Source organism: Aulonocara stuartgranti (assembly GCF_965226115.1).
Source record: "Aulonocara stuartgranti genome assembly, chromosome: 6".
Taxonomy (NCBI): Eukaryota; Metazoa; Chordata; class Actinopteri; order Cichliformes; family Cichlidae; genus Aulonocara; species Aulonocara stuartgranti.
Window position 1 is genome coordinate 18518549 of NC_138944.1, and position 21579 is coordinate 18540127.

General features: G+C 40.0%; 1 protein-coding gene across 1 annotated transcript in view; it reads right to left on the bottom strand.

Moving 5' to 3' along the window:
* ptprdb (protein tyrosine phosphatase receptor type Db) overlaps positions 1-21579 on the bottom strand; it is a 154456-nt gene that overhangs the window by 45270 nt on the left and 87607 nt on the right. The window contains exons 6-9 of the mRNA XM_082537853.1: positions 10790-10935; positions 7985-8126; positions 1741-1929; positions 460-468 (exon numbers count right to left, since the gene is read on the bottom strand). Of these exons, the coding sequence (XP_082393979.1) occupies positions 460-468; positions 1741-1929; positions 7985-8126; positions 10790-10935 (486 nt within the window). The remainder of the gene's footprint in view (positions 1-459; positions 469-1740; positions 1930-7984; positions 8127-10789; positions 10936-21579) is intronic.

Consider the following 21579-nt stretch of genomic DNA (forward strand, 5'->3'; position numbering starts at 1 on the left):
AAGGCAGGGTGAGTGAGTGAGTGAGGGAAAGAATATTTGAATTAGCAAAGGAGTGGAAAAGTAAATAGGTGAGTGTGAGGAGAAAAAATATTATTCTCTGGGCGTGGAAGGGCTGCAGGTGCACAGATGAGGGTGAGGTCAGCTACATCTAGGTTGACAGAGTGTGTGTGTGTCTTTCTATGTGCATGTCTGTGTGTGTGTGTGTTTGTACGTCCTCTTTGTGGCATCTACCTTTAGCCAGTACAATGTACAGGTGCTTTGAGAGACAAGTGCGTGTATTACAGTGGGTGTGTTCACATCTATGCTTTGTGCTGTGTAAAAACTGTTAGTATGCCATGCATTTTAATAACACTGCAATAGTTGTAAAAGTGAGCAGCAGCAAAATCAGTAGCAACATTAGTGAACAGTATATAGAAAAGTGGACAGTGAGGGTGTGGGCCTTGGAACAGAAGCACTTACCAAAGGACTCTGTGGTTAAAAAGATACAAAGAGAAAAGAAACAGCATAGACATTGCATTACAATCGGACCATTAGTTACACAGAGGAGTTGACTTAGTAGAAACACCTTGAAAACTCCACAAAAAAAAGTAATGACATGGAAATTTATACTTTAAAGAATCATACAAGTCACGCTATTTTTCATCATAATAATAACCACTTAAAAAAGCTAACATGGCTAACTACCAAGTATTTTACATTTAAGTTGTAACAATTTTTCTACATCCTTTAAATGTTTTTTTTTTATTTCTTTATAAATTAAGATAATAAAGAATCCAGTGCAGGGTCTTGGGGGTTGAGCCAGATAATAATAATAATAATAAAAAAAGCAGGGACACAAACAAATAGGTTGGTATATCCACACAGAAGCCAGAGACTTGGGTGTCCAATCACAAGAAAGGGGGTTTTAGGTCCAGAGTCGGTCCCTGAAAGCAGAAGGAGGACTGAGGAGGGAGCAGACTTACACACTACTGTGGCTCAAGAAAAAAACAAAAATATAAAAAAAAATCTCGATTGAAATGGATTAATGATTTGACTGGAACAGAATAAACTGTCCTCGTATTATTCAATTTTGGTTTTTGAAATTCTGTTATCAGATTTTCTCAGATAACACGAATACATGTTCTTGGGCTCAGTGTCACATCCACCCAGGACGCTCAAATCAGGAAAAACAAAATGTTATTCAAGTAAGTCACAGCAGTGAGCTCTATGTTAGAGAGGCCATTCAGTCAGTACATGCCACCACCACTTGGTTTTGCTAAATCTTGTCTGTAGATACAGTTTTTACTAGAGATGTAGCCCACTGATGTCTCTTAGGGACATTTTTAGTATTCTTTTACAGAAACTTTAACTGTCTGTGATGGTGACTTGCACAGGAAGACCTCAGAATTAGGAGAAAAGTCGGGAGTCCACTTTTAAAAAGGCTTAGAAGAGTTTAGAAGGGTTGGCAACCGTATACAGTCAACTCATAACAACAGCAGCAACAGCAGCAGCAGCAGAAAGAGAGGCAGCTGAGAAATACAGCCAGTATCCATAGCAGGAGGAGAGTGGAGTAAGAAAAAGGGTTAACAAGGGCAAGAAAAACAGAAACTTTGTAGGAATGGGAAATAAATAATGGGTTTAAGGGGCAGATATTAAGAAGGGGACATAAAACAAAATGGTGGAGGAAAAACCCTTAAGGTGGAAATAAAATCTGGGATTGAAGAGAAGGCAAAAGAATGGAGGGATAAAAGCACTGGTTACCTGAGCGGAGCTGCTTGATTCTTCCATTGTTATTGGACGTGTTGACCGGGAGGAAATCCTTGAACCAGGTAATTTCTGGGTCAGGGTTGCCACTAGCGGCGCATAACATAGTGGCAGTCCGAGAACGCTCCACCACTTTCAGCTGGGGGCCCATGTCAATGGTGGGAAACCCTGAGGGCAGCTGATCCTCTGGAAGGATTAGGTACACAAGTAAAATATTTAACCTAGTAAGACAGAGAAGCAGTTTTCTTCTAACATCTTCCTGCAGTCTTTTCACCCTCACTTACACGTTTGTCATGTTTTGATTGTACTGAATAGATTTGAGTCCATCGTTCCATGAGACAGGTTGTCTCTGATTTTTGTCCAGTTCTTCTGTAATTTGGAATACCTTGACTATTTCTCCCAGTTTCCTCAACTCCTTAAAAAACACCCTCCCACTGAGAGCCACTTTGTTTGTCCTCAGCTGTCCAGTTTGCTCAATTCTTCCAGCCCACACTGCAGACCACACAGAGATATGCCTAGTTTGTACTAATAACTCTTTGGGAATGACCTTGTTGGCGCAAAAATAAAAGTTTATGCCTGTAAAATTGTGTTATCTTTGGCATTTTTTGTGGATTCAGCTAAAGAAATTGGAACAAATTATGTGTTTTTGTTACAGGCTGTTAGGCAAAAAGCCTAAAGATTCAATTTAAAACAGTTTCTTTCCTAAGTTGTCTGTTATGTGTAGACACAACACTACTTCATCCCTTGAGTTAGGCATCGTTTTATGCTTAAATGAGATCAGTGTTAAGTGGCTCAAGAAACAGACAAACAAACAAACAATCCTCTTAAAATTGTCAGGTACAAGGATGTGAAGTGAAAAGCAGCCAATCACCCCCCTTACTTAAATCTTTGGGAGTAGATCTCACCAAGAATTCAGCATGAAAACAAATAACTGTGTTTCCCCAAATGTCAAACTAATACTTGAGATTGTCCCGCCTGTCTGCGAGCAGTGCAATTTAGGCTATTAAGAAAGCTCTCACACAGTGATCAGTCTGTGCTCAATGTAAGAAATTCCTGAGGCCTGAAGACACACAGCTTAAGCACCGAAATGACATCAGGGAGGTTCAAATGCTAGTCCAGTCTCAGAGGAACTTTCAGGGGAAAACTTGCGAGCTAAATGGTAAAAGACTAATTTGGATTCAGTTTAAGTCAAAATATGTTTCATCAGCCTTGAGTCCAGAGGCAAGACTTTTGAAGAATCCAATAGTGAGGTCAAATAGCATAAGTAACATTTCATCCTACCTGACAAATTCACTAATGCTTTAGGCAACAGCTTTTTGAACAGGAATCAGGTGAGCTACAGTTTCTGTAGCGCCGCGTTTTCTACAGCATGAGCAGGTTGCATAAAGTCAAATGTGTGAGCCCTATAAAGACTTATCTACTGGGACTTGCACTCTTTTGGGATGGAAAATCAAATGTAATTTCATTAAATCAATTAAATCAAAAATAGAGAGTCATTTCACTGTGAGAGAGGAAATCAAAGGCAGCGAACCAACTTCATTCAACTGAAGTAGGAGATTTAACAGAAGGGGGGGACAATGGCTTCGAGGAAGTAGGGGATCAAAGACGAGTGAACCCAGCTCACTAAAAACTGAAATGATACGGTATCCCCCCTTTGAATCAAAAAGCTACAGAGCAAACCAGGTTTTTAAAACTTTGTTCAAGGCTACACAATGAATGCCACATTTGTGAGTCATCTATAATACAGGGAATAAAATCGTTAAATAAAGTCAGACGAACAAGGAATATTTATATAGAAGACAAGTTTATTTTAAGCCCTCAACCCTCCACAATCCCACACACACAAACACTCGCATACATATATTTTTTGTTTTACCCAGAATCCCTTGTGACTTTATCCCTCTACGCCAAACAGAACCTCATTAACGGGAAATCCTAGCGCTGAACCTCGCCAAGGAGATGCTAATTCTGGTACCAGCCCATCGAACCATGGCTGATAGGTCGTGAGACGCCGGTTTCATGAGTGCGTGTGTGGCCTTTTAACAGCTCCGGTTTCAATCAATCACCACGCCCGACAAATGGAAACACGGACATAATAAACCAAGAGAACAAGATGAGAAGGTGTTTGTGTGTACGAGCGTGCCAGCGAGCACGGGTGGCGAAGAGGGCAAAAGTGTGAAGAAGAAAAAAGAGAGAAGGAGAATAGACCAGAATAGATTCAAACAGACTGGGAAAAAGAAAGAGTGACAGAAAGGAAAACACAGCGAGAGAGAACAAGAGAGAGAAATAGAGAAATAGAGAGGGAGAGAGAGCACAAGGGACCTATACAGCATAACAATCATGATTCTCTCTGCTTTCATTATGCAAACGCTTACTTCAAAGCCAGCCCCTTGTAGGCAGGAATAATGCATTCTATTTCATCTACCTGGGGTGGGACACTGCACTGAACATTGAGGATGCACAGTCAGAATGCTACTCCCTGAGAACGTGCATCTTTCTCTGCCCCTTTCCTACAACCACTTAGCATGTGCGCAAAGAAAACAAAGTTGGAAATGTACCACTGCTGGTTGAAGCGTTTAAAGCCTTGCAAAACACACAAGTATGCTCATGTAATAGCTGAAAATATTTGCACACACATAGAGGTATATGTACAAAGAAACACCACAAAGACAAACACATACACACAAATTTAAAGTTGACAAGGTGGAAAGTGATGTAAATGAAAGGTTGAGGGAGGTTTCAATTGGCTAAAGCACACACACAAGTTAACGTGCGCACACAATCAGCATTCCGCCATCCATGATGGCGACAGGTGTAAGCAACACCGCAGTGTGTTTGGGTCAAAGCCGCTGCAGCATGTGTATTTGAGACTGGGCTGCTGAATGGTAACAGCTAAGAACCCCCTGAGGTCAGGGTAGATTAGTAACCCTACACTCCCTTGTTGGCGTGGCCTTGCACACATCACATTGTTTCATTTGGATGTGCTCCCTACTTCACCATTTCCACTGAGAGCCACCCAGATAATTTCACAGCTCATAGAAAAAGCCCCGCTCTCGCAATCATGGGAACCACTGCGCGAACACTGTCCCCTTTATATAAGACCTCCAAAATGAATTCTGCACGCATTGCTTTCTGGGTTTGTCATCTGTAAATTTGGAAGTCAAGCCTGGTTTTATAATCATGGGAAGAATGAGCTGGCTGCTGTATCAGAACCCAGAGTGCACCTGCAAACAAACCTGTTTCTGCCATTCACAACTGCTGCACAGTATAAACAGTGAATGCTTATAAAACAGATGACTTTAGATTTCCTAATAAAATGTTGTGTTTCTGACGTGTTAACCTCTTCCTTCTGTCTGTGATGGGTTTGTCAGGTGTGCCTGCAACACTCTAGCACTGTTACAAGTCATTTATTGTTGCAAAAAGCACCACATGACAACAAGAAGTTGTCACTGAACACAAACAGAAGAAAGTAAATAAGTTGGAACTACAAAACTCCATCATTAACTTTATTTTTTTGGGCTCAAGTACCTAAAATAACGCACAAGCTTTGTCTTCAACCACTAGTTATACAATACCTGATTGTGCCACGGATACTAAAGCACATAATTGCTCTCAGCTTCATTATTATTTCAACCACTGCCAATCACAGCCATTTACTGGAAGCCCAGATTTCAATTAGCCTGGTTCTAATCCTCAGTAATTAAGCCAGCTGACCTTAACACTGGATCCCTCCTGTCAGAGAGTGAGTCAGTCAGTCAGTCACCGGAGCTGTGTCTTTAGAGAGCCAGAGGGGAGGCATGGAGACATGACTGACAAGACTGCATGTGTGTTTGAGTGCTTTTGTTTAAGTGTGTATGTGTGTGTGTGTTCGTGTGTGTGTATTTGTGTGGGTACATTTGGACTGACAGTCTATCGGGGACTATTAGCTGCTCCCAGGTGGCCTTTTATTCATCCACAACACAATGAGTCCTCAGAGGAACAGAAAGAGGCTAATCACTACATAAAGGCGGACTGTTTTAGATTGAGGATACGTTTGTATGTCTCTATGTGAGTGTGTGTGTGCTTGAGTGGTTATGGTCTTGATAAGGAAAAAAAACCTGGAAATGAGTGTATTCATCCATCAAGAGTAAAACAAAAATCAAAAATAGACGCAGACACACACAAAAGTAAGCATGCCTGCTTGCACTCAGATGGACAAGTGCACAAACACGCACAAAGACGACCATGTGAGACAGGAAAAATTCTGGATGGATGGAGCGGAACAGCACAGAAGATGCAAAGAGTGGTCTGATGTGAATAATTTAGAGGCTGCTGTGTAGTAGACCTAAGAGCATGAGGAGAGACAGAATGAGCGAGAGTTTGGGAAAAGGAGGAATGTTTGAAAAGATAAAGAGAGGAAAGGGAAAGAGTAAAAGTAGGAGGGATGGACTTGGAAACAAACAAAAACAAGTATAAGAGAAACAGGAAGAACTGAAAACTATGCTATCACCCATCAGACAGACAAGAGGGACACAGAGAGAAAGAGAAAGACAGAAGGGGAGAGAAAGCATGAGAAGACAGAACAATAGGCTGCATGTCCGTTCCCCATGAGCATGTACTGTAAAGGCAGGCAATGTGATTATCCACACTTGAGCAACTTCACTCACTAAGACACTCTTGAGCTTCAAACAACTGGTACATAATGTTCTCCTAATGGACTCCACTAACACTAACATCACTATCTGCATTAATGGACTCTTGCGAACACTAAACCGTCTACTGCAGCGGATCCAGGCTCACACTTGAATATATAGCCGCTTGCGAAGAATCCCCCAAGCCTCCAATTTCCATCCATTCACTCAGCCATCCATTAGTTACACCCACTTTATCCTGTTATTCTGGGTTACAAACAGGAATAGTCATTTGCAAATCATTGTCACTAAATTATCAGAGGAGCAGTTAACCATTGCAACTATTTCTTTTTAAATATTGCTTCAGTTAGTTAGTTAAGAAAACCTGCAAAAACAATGATTGTTTAATGTGTGTATATATATATATATATATATATATATATATATATATATATATATATATATATATTTCTGTACTATTGGAGGGTCTTGGAGGGTCTTTACCTTACAATATAAAGTGCATTGAGGCAACTCACCTTTAAGGTCTAAAGGTGGGGTGATGTATATACTGTATACGTATATACAAATATACTACATGGACAAAACAGGCGCACTACTTAATCTTTGCATGTACATATTGTCAGCCTTATTGCCACAGTTGTACAAAATCAAGCACATGGGCATGGAACCTGCCTTTATAAAGAGATTGCAACAGACTGGCGACCTGTCCAGTGTGTACCCCGCCTCTCGCTCTCTGGCAGCTGGGGGGACTGGAGCCTCTCCCAGCTACCAGGTTGGATGAATGGATGGAGAATTTTTTGGCATAGAAGTATTACTAGGAACAAAAGGATGGGGTTTTAAACAGGGCCAATCCATCCAGTAAAAAGCCACTGAAAAGCTGTTGAAAAGATGACTTTTGCAGAAGTCTAAATGACACTGACATTTAGTTAAAAAATGAAACCCTTGTTTCTTTGGGTTATTGAAGAATTTTGGTTGAAAAGTGAAAAGAGCATTTCCTTTCATCTTTTGAAAGATGAGGAGCAGGAGATTCAGACCCACACGCCTCTCACTGTGAGGCAAACTTCTTAACCACTGAAGTCTCGCTCTCTCTCTCTCTCTCTCTCTCTCTCTCTCTCACACACACACACACACACACACACACACACACACACACACACACACACACACGTATGTAAATTGCATAATATACTTCAGCATTCCCCTTCCTGCAACCCTGAAATGGATAAGCAGAAGAGAATGGATGGATGGATGGATGAACTACTAGTCTGCATACCTAGAGTGGATGGCGTGTTGCTGCCTGATCAATTCACAATCAAATGAAATGGCACAGCTAGGTGTGATGCAGACGCTTACTAGACTACTTTACTTCGTTTTTAGAGGTCTTTCTAAACTCCTGAAAAGACAAATGCTTTTGTTTTTCGTCAATAAAAATTCTCATGTTACCCTCAGAGTGAACCCTCAAAGGTTCACTCTGAGCCAGGAAAACCCCATTTGTTATAAAATGAAGTGTGTCATAAACAATTTATTAGCTGTTTATGTACAGATTATAAACGCCACCTAAGATGTGAGACAGCTGGATGGAAAAACTGTGTGGGGGAGTTCACACTGACCTCGTAACACAGTGAGTCTGGCAGTGGCAGTAATCTCTCCTGCAGAGCTGGAGGCGTGACATTCATAAACTGCCTCGTCTCTGGGGGTCCTCAGCGGCTGGATCCTCAGGACTGAGCCGGATCCATCATCAAACTCTATAACCTGTTAGTGGGGGAATATGTTAAAGCAGCTAAAATTTCTATTTCTATTATAGATTGGAGAATGCGCAAGGTCAAAGATTTCCTTGATGAAGGAGTGCATAACGTGCAGTTCCCAAAATTCAGTGGCAGCATATTTGTTTGGATCATTTGTATTTGCAAAGGAAAAGGTTTTTAAGGCTTTCCCCCCATTTTTTTTTTACTATGGAAAGCTGAATCCAAAGTATGACATCGTTGAAAACACAGCTTAAAACAGATCTCAGGTTTGAGAGAAGCAAAGACCTTACACTTGAATATCTCTCATGTTCTTTTTCACATGTAATGACCAGATTTTTCAGATCTGCTGGACTGCACATTATAACTGCTGTTGCATAAGTCTAATACATGCATGTAATTGATCTGGATTCTGAATTCTGGGAATGTTTCCACTGACTGAAATCCAATAAAAATAAATCCCACAACAAGTCCTAACCTACAGGACGTCAATGGGAAATATACAGCAGGTAGCCCAAATGTTATATAGTCTGGATTAAAAATAAAATATCTCCTCGAGTGATTTAATCATGAACAGGAAGATACTGAGGTGAACTTGAACCTGGAAGGAAACTCCACTTATTAAAGTGGAAAAGCACCCTAAGCTGAGGGTGACACTGGCTGAGCAGGACCAAGGCTGATTCAACATCTCCATCTAAGAGTGACTTGTGGGGTGGGGAAATAAAGCAAAGGTTAGAGCCTACGGGAAACCAATAAGGCTGATCATATAAGAATCTCATATAGTGTAGCCCCAGGCATCAACTGACATATGAAAAAGTTGAAGCATTCCAGACATCTGTATGGCAGTATAAAAAACTGTTCAAATTGACAGTTTTTGTTGTTGTATGCAAACAGATGCATTGGATTATATATATATATAATGGGAAATATACAGCAGGTAGCCCAAATGTTATATAGTCTGGATTAAAAATAAAATATCTCCTCGAGTGATTTAATCATGAACAGGAAGATATATATATATATATATATATATATATATATATATATATATATATATATATATATATATATATATATATATACATACCTACATATGTATGTATACATATATACACACAATTCCAATTTATTTATTCTTAATAGGGACAGACGACAACAACAGTTGCCTCAGGGTACTTTATGCTGCAAGACCCTACATTATTAGAGAGAAAACCCCACCAATCAGATGATCCCATAATAATAGTGATGGGCACTCATTATACAGCTACATGTCAATTTTTGTACAAACAGCACACCTTTCTCCCAGTGGGGAATCTAATGTGTCAAGAACTAGTCCTGTTATATTTAGACAATGATTGAGTCAGTAGCTTTTACAATAGCTCTGACGCTCTGGAATAATCCTTGTTCATGAATACGTTTCATGAATACGTTTCTTAAATAATTGATCGTTTGCTCTGTTAAAATGTCAGGAAATTTAAAGAATGTTTAGACAGTTTTCAGGAGGCCGGTTTGACTTCATCAGCTATTATTTTTTGTTCTCAACGTCAAAGGGTTTTGTTTCATAAGACAAAAAAAGAACATCCTCGCTGTCAGCCGGCTGGGACTATAATGTTCGGCATCTGTTCTTAAAAAGTTTTTTTTAGACGAATAGTTTTGGGAATATCCTTTTTCACTTTCATGCTATGTTGTATGACAGCATAAACAGTTAACCTGGCATTATCCAAAGATTATAAACTGAACCTATTAATATTTGACATCTCAGTATGAACAATAAACTATAAAAATTACACATTATCTTCGGCTTCCTCTTTTGTTTTCCACAATTCTCATTAGTACTTTGAACAATTAAGTGATTACAATAACAGCTGAAAATGATTTCAGCTGATTGCCAATTATATCGGTGCTTTTAACAGCTATATTTAAGGAGCAGAAGTAGCGAGGGTAGATCAGTTGAAATACCTGGCGTCAGAGAGGTGAAGGGGTGAGTGCAGGAAGAGTGGGTGGAGACGAGTTTTGGGGATGATTTGTGACAGAGGGATAACAGCATGAGTGAATCGGAAGGATTACAAGATGGTGGTGAGACCTGCTGTGATGTATGTTTGACAAAAAGACAGGAGGTCGAGCCAGAGGTGGCAGAGTTGAAGATGCAAAGATTTTCGATGGGAGTGACTAGAATGGACAAAGTTAGAAATGATGAATATATCAGAGGGACAGTTATGTAGAGGAAGGATTTTGGTGAATATTAGACACACGGTGTTGAAGATGGAGCTCTCAGGCAGGAGGAAAAGAGGTAAACCACAGAGAAGCTTCATGGATGTAGTGAAGGAGGATGCTAGAGATGGGGTGAGATGGAGGCAGATGGTCTGCCATGGTGAACATCCCAAAGCAGTCTTTTTACTAAAAAATAAATAAATAAATCGTGGGCTGTGGGAAAAATTATAAAGAAAACATGACAGGAAAATGCTAACAAGAACTGACAGTAGCAGCAGTCATCTTGCCTCAGTGCTCTGTGTGGCCACTCACTGCAAACACCGCTGCTTCCAAGTAGCCAATAAATCTCTGTTGTTGGACACTAATCTATTTTCTTTCACAGCACTTCACCACGGGAAAAAGTTAGTTAATGTTACAGGAGACACAACGTTTCAAATCCCATTAGTATCTCAGCTTCTTTACCTCAAATCGCTGATTGCTGACTTTTTTGCCTTTCTTATTCCAGACAATCTTGGGCTGTGGATCTCCTGCGGCCTGGCACACAAAGGACGCGACTCCCCCCTGGACTCCTGTCTGGTCCTCTGGGGTTCGTGTGAATCTAGGGGGTGCTGCATGAAAAAAAACATAAATCAAACATCAGGTTCACACTGAGCGTGTTACTCTGTGTGGATGCACATCCACATGCCGCAAAGCAAAACGATAAGTTGTGACATACAGTTACAATCTTGATAGAATTTCCACCACTACTATTTACAGGCACTCCTACAAATATTCTCTAATAGATTATTATGTTTTTCCGTTCTCTGCTTTGTTGTTTCGCACCCAAATATCACTTCATATAAAACCACAAACTTCTGCTTACACATCAGTAACAGTTAAAGTGTGATTGTGATCTGTGCTGCACTTACACGGAGTGGGAAAGAGGGACGCCAGCTGTGTATGTGTTATGCAGTTTAAGTAGGAAAAATTAAGGACAATGATGCAGCCTGGAAACGATTTCAACAATCCAAATGTGTGTAAGTGTGTGTGTGTGAGTGTGTGTGGTATAATGTCAGCTACTTCTTGAAGTAGCTCTACACCTTCAGCACATCTTTCTGTTGGATGTTCACGAGGTTGGCTTTGTCTGTGTGTCTGTGTGTGTCCTTTTTTCTCTGTACATGTGTCTGTGTATGTTCCGCCATGTTTTTCCCTCTGTCCCTGTACCACCAAAGAAGCTTAATATTTATATGTCATAAAGGATTTATGAAGACTTACTCCTGACATGACCACTAAAGCCCCTCGTTCCAGGGACGCCAACAATATCATAACCGCAGCCTCCGCTGGATTGTGACATCATGACATCAAATAGATTCGGCACGTCAGTCACGGCACGTCACCACCAGCTTGCCTAATGGCATTCCAGCCAAACCAGAAAATCCCTACTTAAGGGCTTACCGCCAACCGCCCTGACAAAGGGAGAGAAATTGCTTTTTGCTGTTTAAAAGGAGGGAGGGAGTAAGGGAGAAAAGCTAAGCTCTTCAGAAAAGGGAAGGAAACAGAGAGCGAGAGAGAGTGAGTGTGTGTGTGAAAGAGTGGGAAGAAATGAACAGAGGAGTGAATGAGATAAAAGGAACGAGTGAGAGAGACAGATGGAGAGCAGTAGAGGGAGCGAGCAAGACACCGAGGGGTGAGACGGAGCGCGAGCGAGCCAGATGTACTGGCAAACATAGCCGGAGAGCCCCAAGCTGCCCAATCACCTCTACACCTCACTGGCTCGCAGCCAAATCTACCTCAATGACTGACTAAAACAATGTGTGTGTGTGCGCGTCTGTGTCAGAGAGCCAGAAAAAGGTAACGTGTGCATGTTTCCGGGTTCTTCTTCATCCTCCGTGCCACATTACATGCAAACCGCATGTTTCGGGTTACGACTAGGCTACTAAATGCTTATCGACAGGCTCGCGGTGACTGCCAAAAAAAAATTGACAACTTATTAGTCGTGTATTTATTTCAGTCAGCTGCAAGGCAAGAAATACCTTCATCAGGCCAAGCTTTTAAAATAAGAAAACTCGCAGATCCTCCTGGTAAACATGTATACAAAACAAAAATATAAGTAAAAAAAGTATCTTAGTATCTTAGTTAACAAATCAGTCAAGCAGAAAAGCAGTCTGCAGATTAACAGAGAACAGAAATAATGACCTGCCTGCAGCTATAACATGTAAAGTATGTGCAACATTTTTTGCGTGTGTCATTATAATGCATGTGTGTGTGTGTGATGCATGAGCGAGTAGATGGGTGTGTCCCTCTGAGAGAGAGAGAGAGAGAGAGAGAGAGAGAGAGAGAGAGAGCATGAGAGAAAGAGAAAGAATGAAGAGCAGGAGAATCTCTCTCTTAATCCTCTTGCTAATCTCTCCCCCACAAAACAAATGAAAAGTGTAAAGGCAGCAGGGCCATACTAACGGTAGATCTTTCCAATTGCTTTTTTTTTTTATCTATCCCCCTCTTCTTTTTTACCCACCCTAACCCTGATCATTCTCTTCATATATCTCGTGTTTAATTGTCTTACGTTAAGCTTTGCCTCTCTATCTCTCTACCCCATCCCAGTTTTTTTAACCACTGAATCCCTTCTTTCTCCCGCTTCACAGCTGCTCTCCTTCCTCCATCTTTCATCCTCTCCTTGTTACTCTTTCCCCATCTCCTCCCTCCATCTCTGGGGTGTTACATAAGTCTTCCTGTCACATTGACTGACTTTATGAAGGGAGGTGGGGTTCCAACCGTATGCTCCACACTTCTCCCAACTCTCTCCTCGCAATTCCCCATCTCTTCTCTCCTCCCCTCTCTTTATTGGCTCTCATCCTTATTCTCTTTTCTTTGATTTCCCTTTCAGTTACTTCACTGTATTTTCTCTGAATTCATCTTCACTGTTCTCCGCCTCTGGTTTCCTCCCTCTGGGTGTCCTAACTGGTCTGTCTTTTGCCTTGATCATCAGGGTTTTTTTTGTGACTGTGCCACTTGGTGGGATTAAGCATTGACATCTGGGCCAAAGGAGAGAAGCTGAAACTCAAAAGGAAACTTAAATATTTGTACATGTTTTCAGGAGGGACGGAATATGTACAGGTTCATTGTTTTGCTGATGTAGATGGACTCGGAAAAATGAAGAACAATTACAGTGAGAAGGTGCTCATGAATGTTACCATATGTTACCACATTTCCTCACACCATCCTTCAATGTGATCCAAGATGGAAGTGAAGGAAAACTACTAAGTGGTCCACAGAGAGAGATTTAGAGGGAATTAGACGGTGCCAATCTTTCCACTCTGGTGTGAGTGTGTGTGGGGGGGTGGAAGAAGGGTGGCCTACATAGCAATCCATATAGTGGGACCTAATCTACACAACAGATTGCAGAAATTATTCGGTCAGCTCCTGTCCCTGCACCACTTCTGAGTCATGGCTAAAGATCTACGGTAAACAAAAAGATAATCTTCAGATCTTCCCTGTAATTAAAAATAAAAGAAACATAAGAATTTGGTTACCACCAAGTAGCACTGAGGATCTATAACCTGAATAATTTTGACTTCTTCACACATGCTTTCACATTTAGACATTGTCTTTTCCGTCCAATTTTTAGTTTTAATTTTGTAAATGGTGACAAATATTATGCCATTTCGGAATTAACCGCAATGGGGTGATGGGGGCTCAGTGAAGAAGCACTTTGAAAAGACAAATAGCCAGACTAAAGGAAGCTAATGGCACCGTGTAGGAGACTATGGGGGCATATTATAGCTGGCAGATGCTGTCTTAACCTAGAGGGAGGGAGAGAGAGATCGGGTTTGTAAGAACAGATGCTAGAACAAACCTTCAGGGAGCATGATTTACGGATATAGTGTACTAGGATTGGGAATGTGATTAGATATAAGAATGGAGAGCTGATGTTTGGTAGGGAAAACAGATGGAAAGTAGTGGAACTTTAAAGGTTTGATAAATAAAAGTCTACTTTTAATGCGCAGAGAAATTCATGAATATGTGCCGAGTAATGAACAACGACTGAAATGTATATTTTATTCTCAAGACTCATGCATTTGATTACAGAAACCTAGGATGACTTTTTCATTCATTTGATTACATTTTCTACTAAAAGTAACCCTTAAATAGCAATATATTTTGGACAGGCTAAGGGCTCTGAACTCATTCCTACACATCTTTTAAAATGCTGCAAATTATGTGCCCTCATATCTCATCTTGTGTGCCCGCAATCACTTAGCCGATCCAATACGAAAAAGCCATAAAGCAGACAGGCGGATCCGAACAAATCAAATCAACAAAAAGCAATGGATTGAGCAACACGAAATGGGACTATTCTGCCTGATACTGCAGATATCAATTGGAAAAGAAAAACTAATATAAACAATATAAAAATATAGCGGGAGTAAGCTGAGTTTTCATTAGTGAAAGACTAAGGTTTCAGCTAAAAGGAGCAGATACTGAGGTCAGCTTTTCCTATGTGCTGGCTAATGTTTGGAAATGAGGATCAAATTGTTTTTAACCTTTATGATCACATCAAAATCAGGGGCATCTTCATCTACGTACTCATAGATAATCCTGGGTGTGGACGTGTAATCATGCGTATGAACAGGTTATGTGAGTACTTGTGTTGGAAGTTTTGATCATGTCTAAAAACGCTGATTAGATCTTACCAAACATCTGTGCTGCACCTGAGATTCATTAGTATGTTAGGGATAGAGAAAAGATCTAAATGTGGCTGGCCGATCAGTACTCAAAAGAGCACTGAATCAGGCTTGTCAGACAAGTTGAGGAACGAGGCCAATATAGAAGACTGAGCCAGGGCCATGATAGTCAGGCGAGAATGGGTGGGCAGCTGGCCAGAACCATAACTTAAAACACATTAACATCAAACGGACACATTAAGAGCAAATTATCAGCTGCTCGCTTTCGTCCTGGTAATGAAATTGGATTGCTTGGGCCAATAAACACAGAAACACAGAGCTATCATCCTTCTGCAGAACACAGAAGCATTAATTGGAAATTATTTGGCAAAATGAGCAATTTCAACTTAGCAAAATTAAATTTTACACAATAAAGTGCCGTAACATTTGGAACAATTTCACATTAAAATATGATGTTATTCAGGTTGCACAAAGTTTAAGTGTCTATTTGAACCAAGCCAAAGCAAAGTATTACATCCTTCTTTAAACTCAAAGCCCTGCAGTTTTTTGGGTGAATTTATTATTTGACTTATTTGACATAGATTAGGAGTTTCTGAGCAACTGCCAGCTGATGTTAACAAGCATTAACGAAACATTGTGATTTTTACACTAATGCAGGGAAAGACAAAATGCACTTTTATTGCTGATAGTTAACGCACATCCAATTAGCATGACACTTACCCACCCAAGCTGCCGCAGGTTTTGGCTAGTGCTGAGTTAATCAGGGTTAATTTGTTAGAAACACAAGGGGAGGAATTAATCAAACAGGATCTCTTTTTATACACAGGTCATTAGAAGCACATGGGCTTCCCACTGGGTATACTACTTTACTGGGTCAGAGCTGGCTTCCCATAAAGAGGAACAGAGGGTTTTCAGTGCTGGTCGCACTGCATTAGTTACAGACCACTGGTCAGTTACGTTACAGCAAAGCTAACATTATCCAGGCCTCAACACAGATGAGTGCACCTGCTAAGCTAATGCTAAGACAAGGTAGTCAGATTCTGTTACTCACAGATGAGCGCACAGCTATGCTAGCTGCTAATAGCTACAGTGCCTGTGATAGCACAAAACTGAGAAGCTTCATATTTCTTCAGTTTCACATGCACTGTCCTGCTCTCAGCCTATCACCTTACTCAGGGTTGGACATTAATAACAATAAAGAACAAATTGAGGGATCACAAATAGTCAATTTAACAATAATTTAACAGGCTAATTTCCCAGAAAGTTAATAGTAAGGCCCTTAATCCTAGCGTGAGCTAGTTAAAATAAAGTAACACAACTTTGATTGCCATTTTAGTTTCGTGTGTTAATGACTTTGGAAATTGTTTGTGATGTGGCCCATTTCTGTCACCTTCTGCTGCACAGATCAAAGATTTAAAATGAGCAGATGAGCATGAGGTGACACATCATCACTGAAAATGAATTTTAATACAATATAATGAATTATTTCAGAAAACATACCATGAATTATTTGGATAATGACTAAAATTACTTAAGTTGATGGATGGCATTTTCATTTAATAATGAGCTGCACACATTTCTTATAACCAATCCTTTTCTCCACTATCGGAGCAGATTTCTGAAAACTGTTAACCCTTCTACTCTCCATGTGTCCATAAATTCATAAATCCTTTACTTGCCTAAAAAAAAATGTTTATATTGCCTTTTTCATTTTTAAGATACAGGAGCAGAGGACCTAATGTAAACAGATCGCCTATTGGTCTATACTCATTTTCATTTTTAAAAAATGTATTATATATAAATGTAGGTATTAGTAAAGAATTGAAGTCAGTTCTAAAGCAAAGACTTTATCCATTAAATAACCTGTTTTACACTTTGCTTCCTTTGATAGCTCTGAAGTAGAGCGGAGGACTGGAGGGGCATGTACTTTTTTGATTTCATGTGGAGACCAACAGTGTCAACTCAAAAGCAATGAAAGATCTTTTTTAAAATTTTTTACAAAAGCTCAAATGTAAAACTAAACCATTGTGATTGTACAGAGAAGGGTTACTCACAACGAAGATAAAATTAAAAAGATATATAATGTGTTAGATCTGCCTGTTCAGTTTATACAAAACAACTGCTGGATCTGGCTTAATACTGAATAGGGAGCTGTTATATTTATTTCTACAAAAATCTTTGTATACAGTACAAAAAAGTGTCATTGAAGGCAATGAATTCACACAAAAACTGTATGTTAATAACAAACTACAGAGAGTTTCACAAGTGTGATCATACCAACTTAATTTCTTGGACCTCACCCAATAATGAATGACATCACTCATTCATATGTCAGCTACATACCTAAATAGGTACAAAGTTTAAATACATACATAAAGTTTGGGGCTATACTTTGAACAGTTGGACACTGTTATTGATCACTAGTGCGCCAGTCATTTGAAAATCTGAGCCTACAGAGGAATTCAGCAACTGTCTGCATCATGGCCCAAACTGCGTTGGGCAGGTGCTGACGTTATAACCAGTCATGTCAACCAGGTTCGGGGCTTTACTCTCCTCTTTCAGTGAGCAAAGTGATACAAATCACAAAAGAAACAAAATCCCTTAAAGTAAATTGCTTGTATATCTTTCACGCACTTAACAAATTCTTTGGGCTCAACCCGCTGACCCTGACCTTTAGGCTAACCTGACCTCTGTGACCCTGTTTCTTCACCCTGATCCAATGAATCCTGACTATGGCTGCATCCACACGTATTGGAATTTTCCATGTTAGTTTTCTAAAATATCTCTGACTATTTCCATGAAAATGAAAATGCAAAAAATGATGTCAGTTGTCATCAAGTGCATGCCAAAGCAACAGGTGGCAAAATAACCTCAACTGTGTCGAAATGTCAGCGATTCGGGAGCCTGAAAAAATACTGAACACGCAGTCTGCCAATAAAAAAGGAGAGAAAGGCACAAACATTTGATGTTGGAAAACAAAATCTTCACTCTGGTTTTTCAAAATCTCCTTTCAAAGTGACCTAAAATAAAATTTATGTGGATGAAATGTCAAATAGGAAAAGCTACATTTACTTATTTTCTTTATGTGTGCATGTGTGTGTGTGTGTGTGTGAAAGTAAGAAAAGCTAGCTCCACTGTCACTGTAGCATTCTGAGCCAACCATCTCTCACTTTAAGCTCGTCCAAAAGGCCAAGTAAATACTGGCAATGGCAATGTGTTCAGAGGGTGACAGGTCAATCGGTCACCACATGAGCAAGTTCTTTGTTTCTAGTGTTGTGCGCTTGTCTAATATGAATGAAAAGATTATTTTTTCTAGTAAAAAACAACAAGAACAAAAAGACTAAGGAGTTTATTGAATCTCCTGTGTTTTTTCCCTTTATACAAAAACCTTTCAAAATAGATAAATCGGAGCTGCCCAGTTTTTACAACACATTAATGAAGTGACGAAGCTGAGGGAAAGTTTCACATTACTGAAATCTTCCTCAGGCAAAATGTTAAAAAACTCTTGCTTGGTTTCAAAATGCACAGTCCCCTTACGAAAGCACATGGCTGCGACTCGATAATGCCATCCCTACTGTAAGCCTCTGAAACATGAGCTGTTTCTTTGTGTTGTGTTTCACATACTGCGGGCTGGAGTTTTCACTGATACATCCAAGCCACATGGGGAAGCATGGCAACCCAGTGGTTTTTGGGGGCAAATGCAGGCCAGCAGAAAGAAACCCTGTTGTTGTTTTGTTCCCGCTCACCCTGAATGATACGCAGAGAGATGGAGTTTCTCGTATCTTGATGCGTACGTGTGGCAGTGGCCTAGATTGTGACAGGATCAGGGCATTACTCTTAATCCACCAGATAGATGTCATATACATGCACGCGCACAGAAACACAGAGAAAGAAAAGTGTGTGGGGGGAGAGGTGGAGAGTAAAAGAGGGTGAATTAAAAAAATAAAAACGTGAAATCACATATGCAAGCTCAGTGCACTGCTTGCACAGTCGTACCAGCGCTTGTGTGCAGAATGCACATATGGTGAAGTCATGCAAGGTTTCCAGCTATGCACATGGGATACTGTTCCATTTGATTGCGTCATAATACTCTAGTGTAACTATACGAGTAACTTGGGTGTCGAGCAAGGGCGTCGATGTCGTCGGGATTTCTAGAATTTAGTAACATTTTATGCCACATACACATAAAAAAATCAAATGTGGCCTCTTTTTCTAGAAAACCCTATTATCCTTCAAATGTGTTTTATTCCTTCTGCATTAAGTTTAAGGAGAGATAAGCACAACTGAAAGCAATTTTTAGAATGAATTTAACATTTCAAAACATGTCGCCACATTTTGAAGACCAAAGATGCCAGTGTGTCCCAGCACCCCTGTTTGAATCCTCAGTATTCAAATCTCAGAGTCCCTACTGTTGATATTAAAAGAAGCTCTGAATGTCATACACAATGAGATAAAAAGGGGAAGAAACATCCCACCGCCCCCTTTCAAGCCCTCTGTCCCTTCTTTCTCACCAGATTACATGGATGTGCTGAGAGGAGGCAGAGAGCGAGCGCCAAAAGAGCAATGGAGAAAGTCACAACGAATGAGATGAGGGCAGGAGAAAAGAAAAACATAGACAGAGAAGGCAAAGTATGAATCCTTTCCCCCCTTGTCGCATCTGTGCTGCTCCCCGAACTCTTATAGAGGAACTGTGGGAGCATCATTGTTTTGATGGATGACTGGGCCTTAACTGGCCGACCCTGGAACTTACACGTGGGACAAGAGGGCAGGAGGCTGAAAGGAAAACAAGAGTGGTTTGCGAATATGTGTGCGTGTGTGTGCTATAACTGTGCTCTGGGTGACTGTGTACTTTTAAAACATTGCAGGATGGAAATGGCTGACTGAAGCCTGCACTTGTGTGTCATTACAGCAGCTTTGTGCATATGTATGCCTGCTTTAGAAGGTGATGATGAAAAATGTGCTCTATTCTATAACCACAAACAGCTACGCATGCTTCATGTATTATATACTTATGCAACAAGCATTTCAAAACAAATACACGGAATGAAATTTCCACTAGATACCATTTTGACTGAAAAAGTATAACTCCTGGATGTTTAAAAGACTCATAAAGCTTGACTAGCAGCCTTTTCCTCTTACATTACTCCCTTTCTGAGTATCAAGTCTTTTAGTACTCCCACATTCCTCTTATGCCTTAATGTCTTTTATGCTTAGTCTCAACTCAGACCGGAGCATTTCATCATCTCTGCTATAAGATCCTCATTGCTAATTGTCAACCTGAATAGTCAGACCTGGCCATGTCTCTCTCTCAAAAAGTCTGGATATGTTTCCAAGCACATCAACTCAACACGACGTTTTTGGTTTCCAAAATCTCCAGAGCCACGTTTGTCCCTCTCAGCAGCTCCCGGCGGTCTGTCAATCTATACAGTCTCCAGTTATTTAAAAAAGTGTTCTATTCTATTCTGTTCTATTTATTATCAGAGAAAGCTGCTTTAATTTTTTTTCATTGGCACAAATAGATAGAACTGACCTTCCTCCATATCACAAATATTCCGTTTTGTTGATAATGAAAAAAATCACAACACTGAAATGTAGCTTTTTTGTTTCCACAGTTTCATAAATGCAGATGAAAATGCAAATTTAAAATACCAAAAATTTTGTGGACAATTACTGGAGACAAGAAACACCTGGTAAAGATTTTAATTCTTTACACTTATTAATAATGTTGGTAGGACACGTAGGACACATGTTCTTCATGAGATCAAAAATGTGTCTCAATACAGATTTTTGTACAGATTTGATCTTGTAAATTAATTCAGTTAAACAAGCTAAGCTTAAACTATTGGTAAACTAGCTTATGCTTAAGAAAACGAATCACCAACTATCTTGTAATCATTAGAGCACAAATAAAAAAAAAAATCAAAATTTTAAAATTCCAAAATGGACTATTAATAAACTAATTGTCTTTCAGTTTTAATTTAGCCAGTGGTTACACATATTAAGCATTTTGATGACATCAACTTAGGCTGTGGGAAAATCCATCCTTTCATAAACAAACAAACAAAAAATACATAAATAAATGAATAAATTCTTTTTTTGTTCAGTAACATTAAAAGTAACGATTTGCAGTAATTGCAGCTATAGTTTCGTCCAGGATGTGACTATACCCAGTATGCTAATGTGCATGTAAATTTCCTTGACAAATATATCGGATGAGGATTGGATGATGTGATGAGCCACAGGGATCACACATGGATACACACACACACACACACACACACACACACACATGCACATGGTATAATCACAATTACACAAGCAGTAGGGAAATTATCTGATTTGCCATATGTGGTCTGTCTATCCATGCCAAGTAATACTGGGATGGACAAAAACATCTGGCCTTGTATCAAACCTGCTACCAAACATACACTCATGCACAGATGTATAAACTCACACAAACACACACACATATAGTAGGGATGTGATATCTGGAATAGTGGTCTATGAAACACAAACTGCTACAGTGGGGCAAAAAAGTATTTAGTCAGCCACCAATTGTGCAAGTTCCCCCACTTAAAATGATGACAGAGG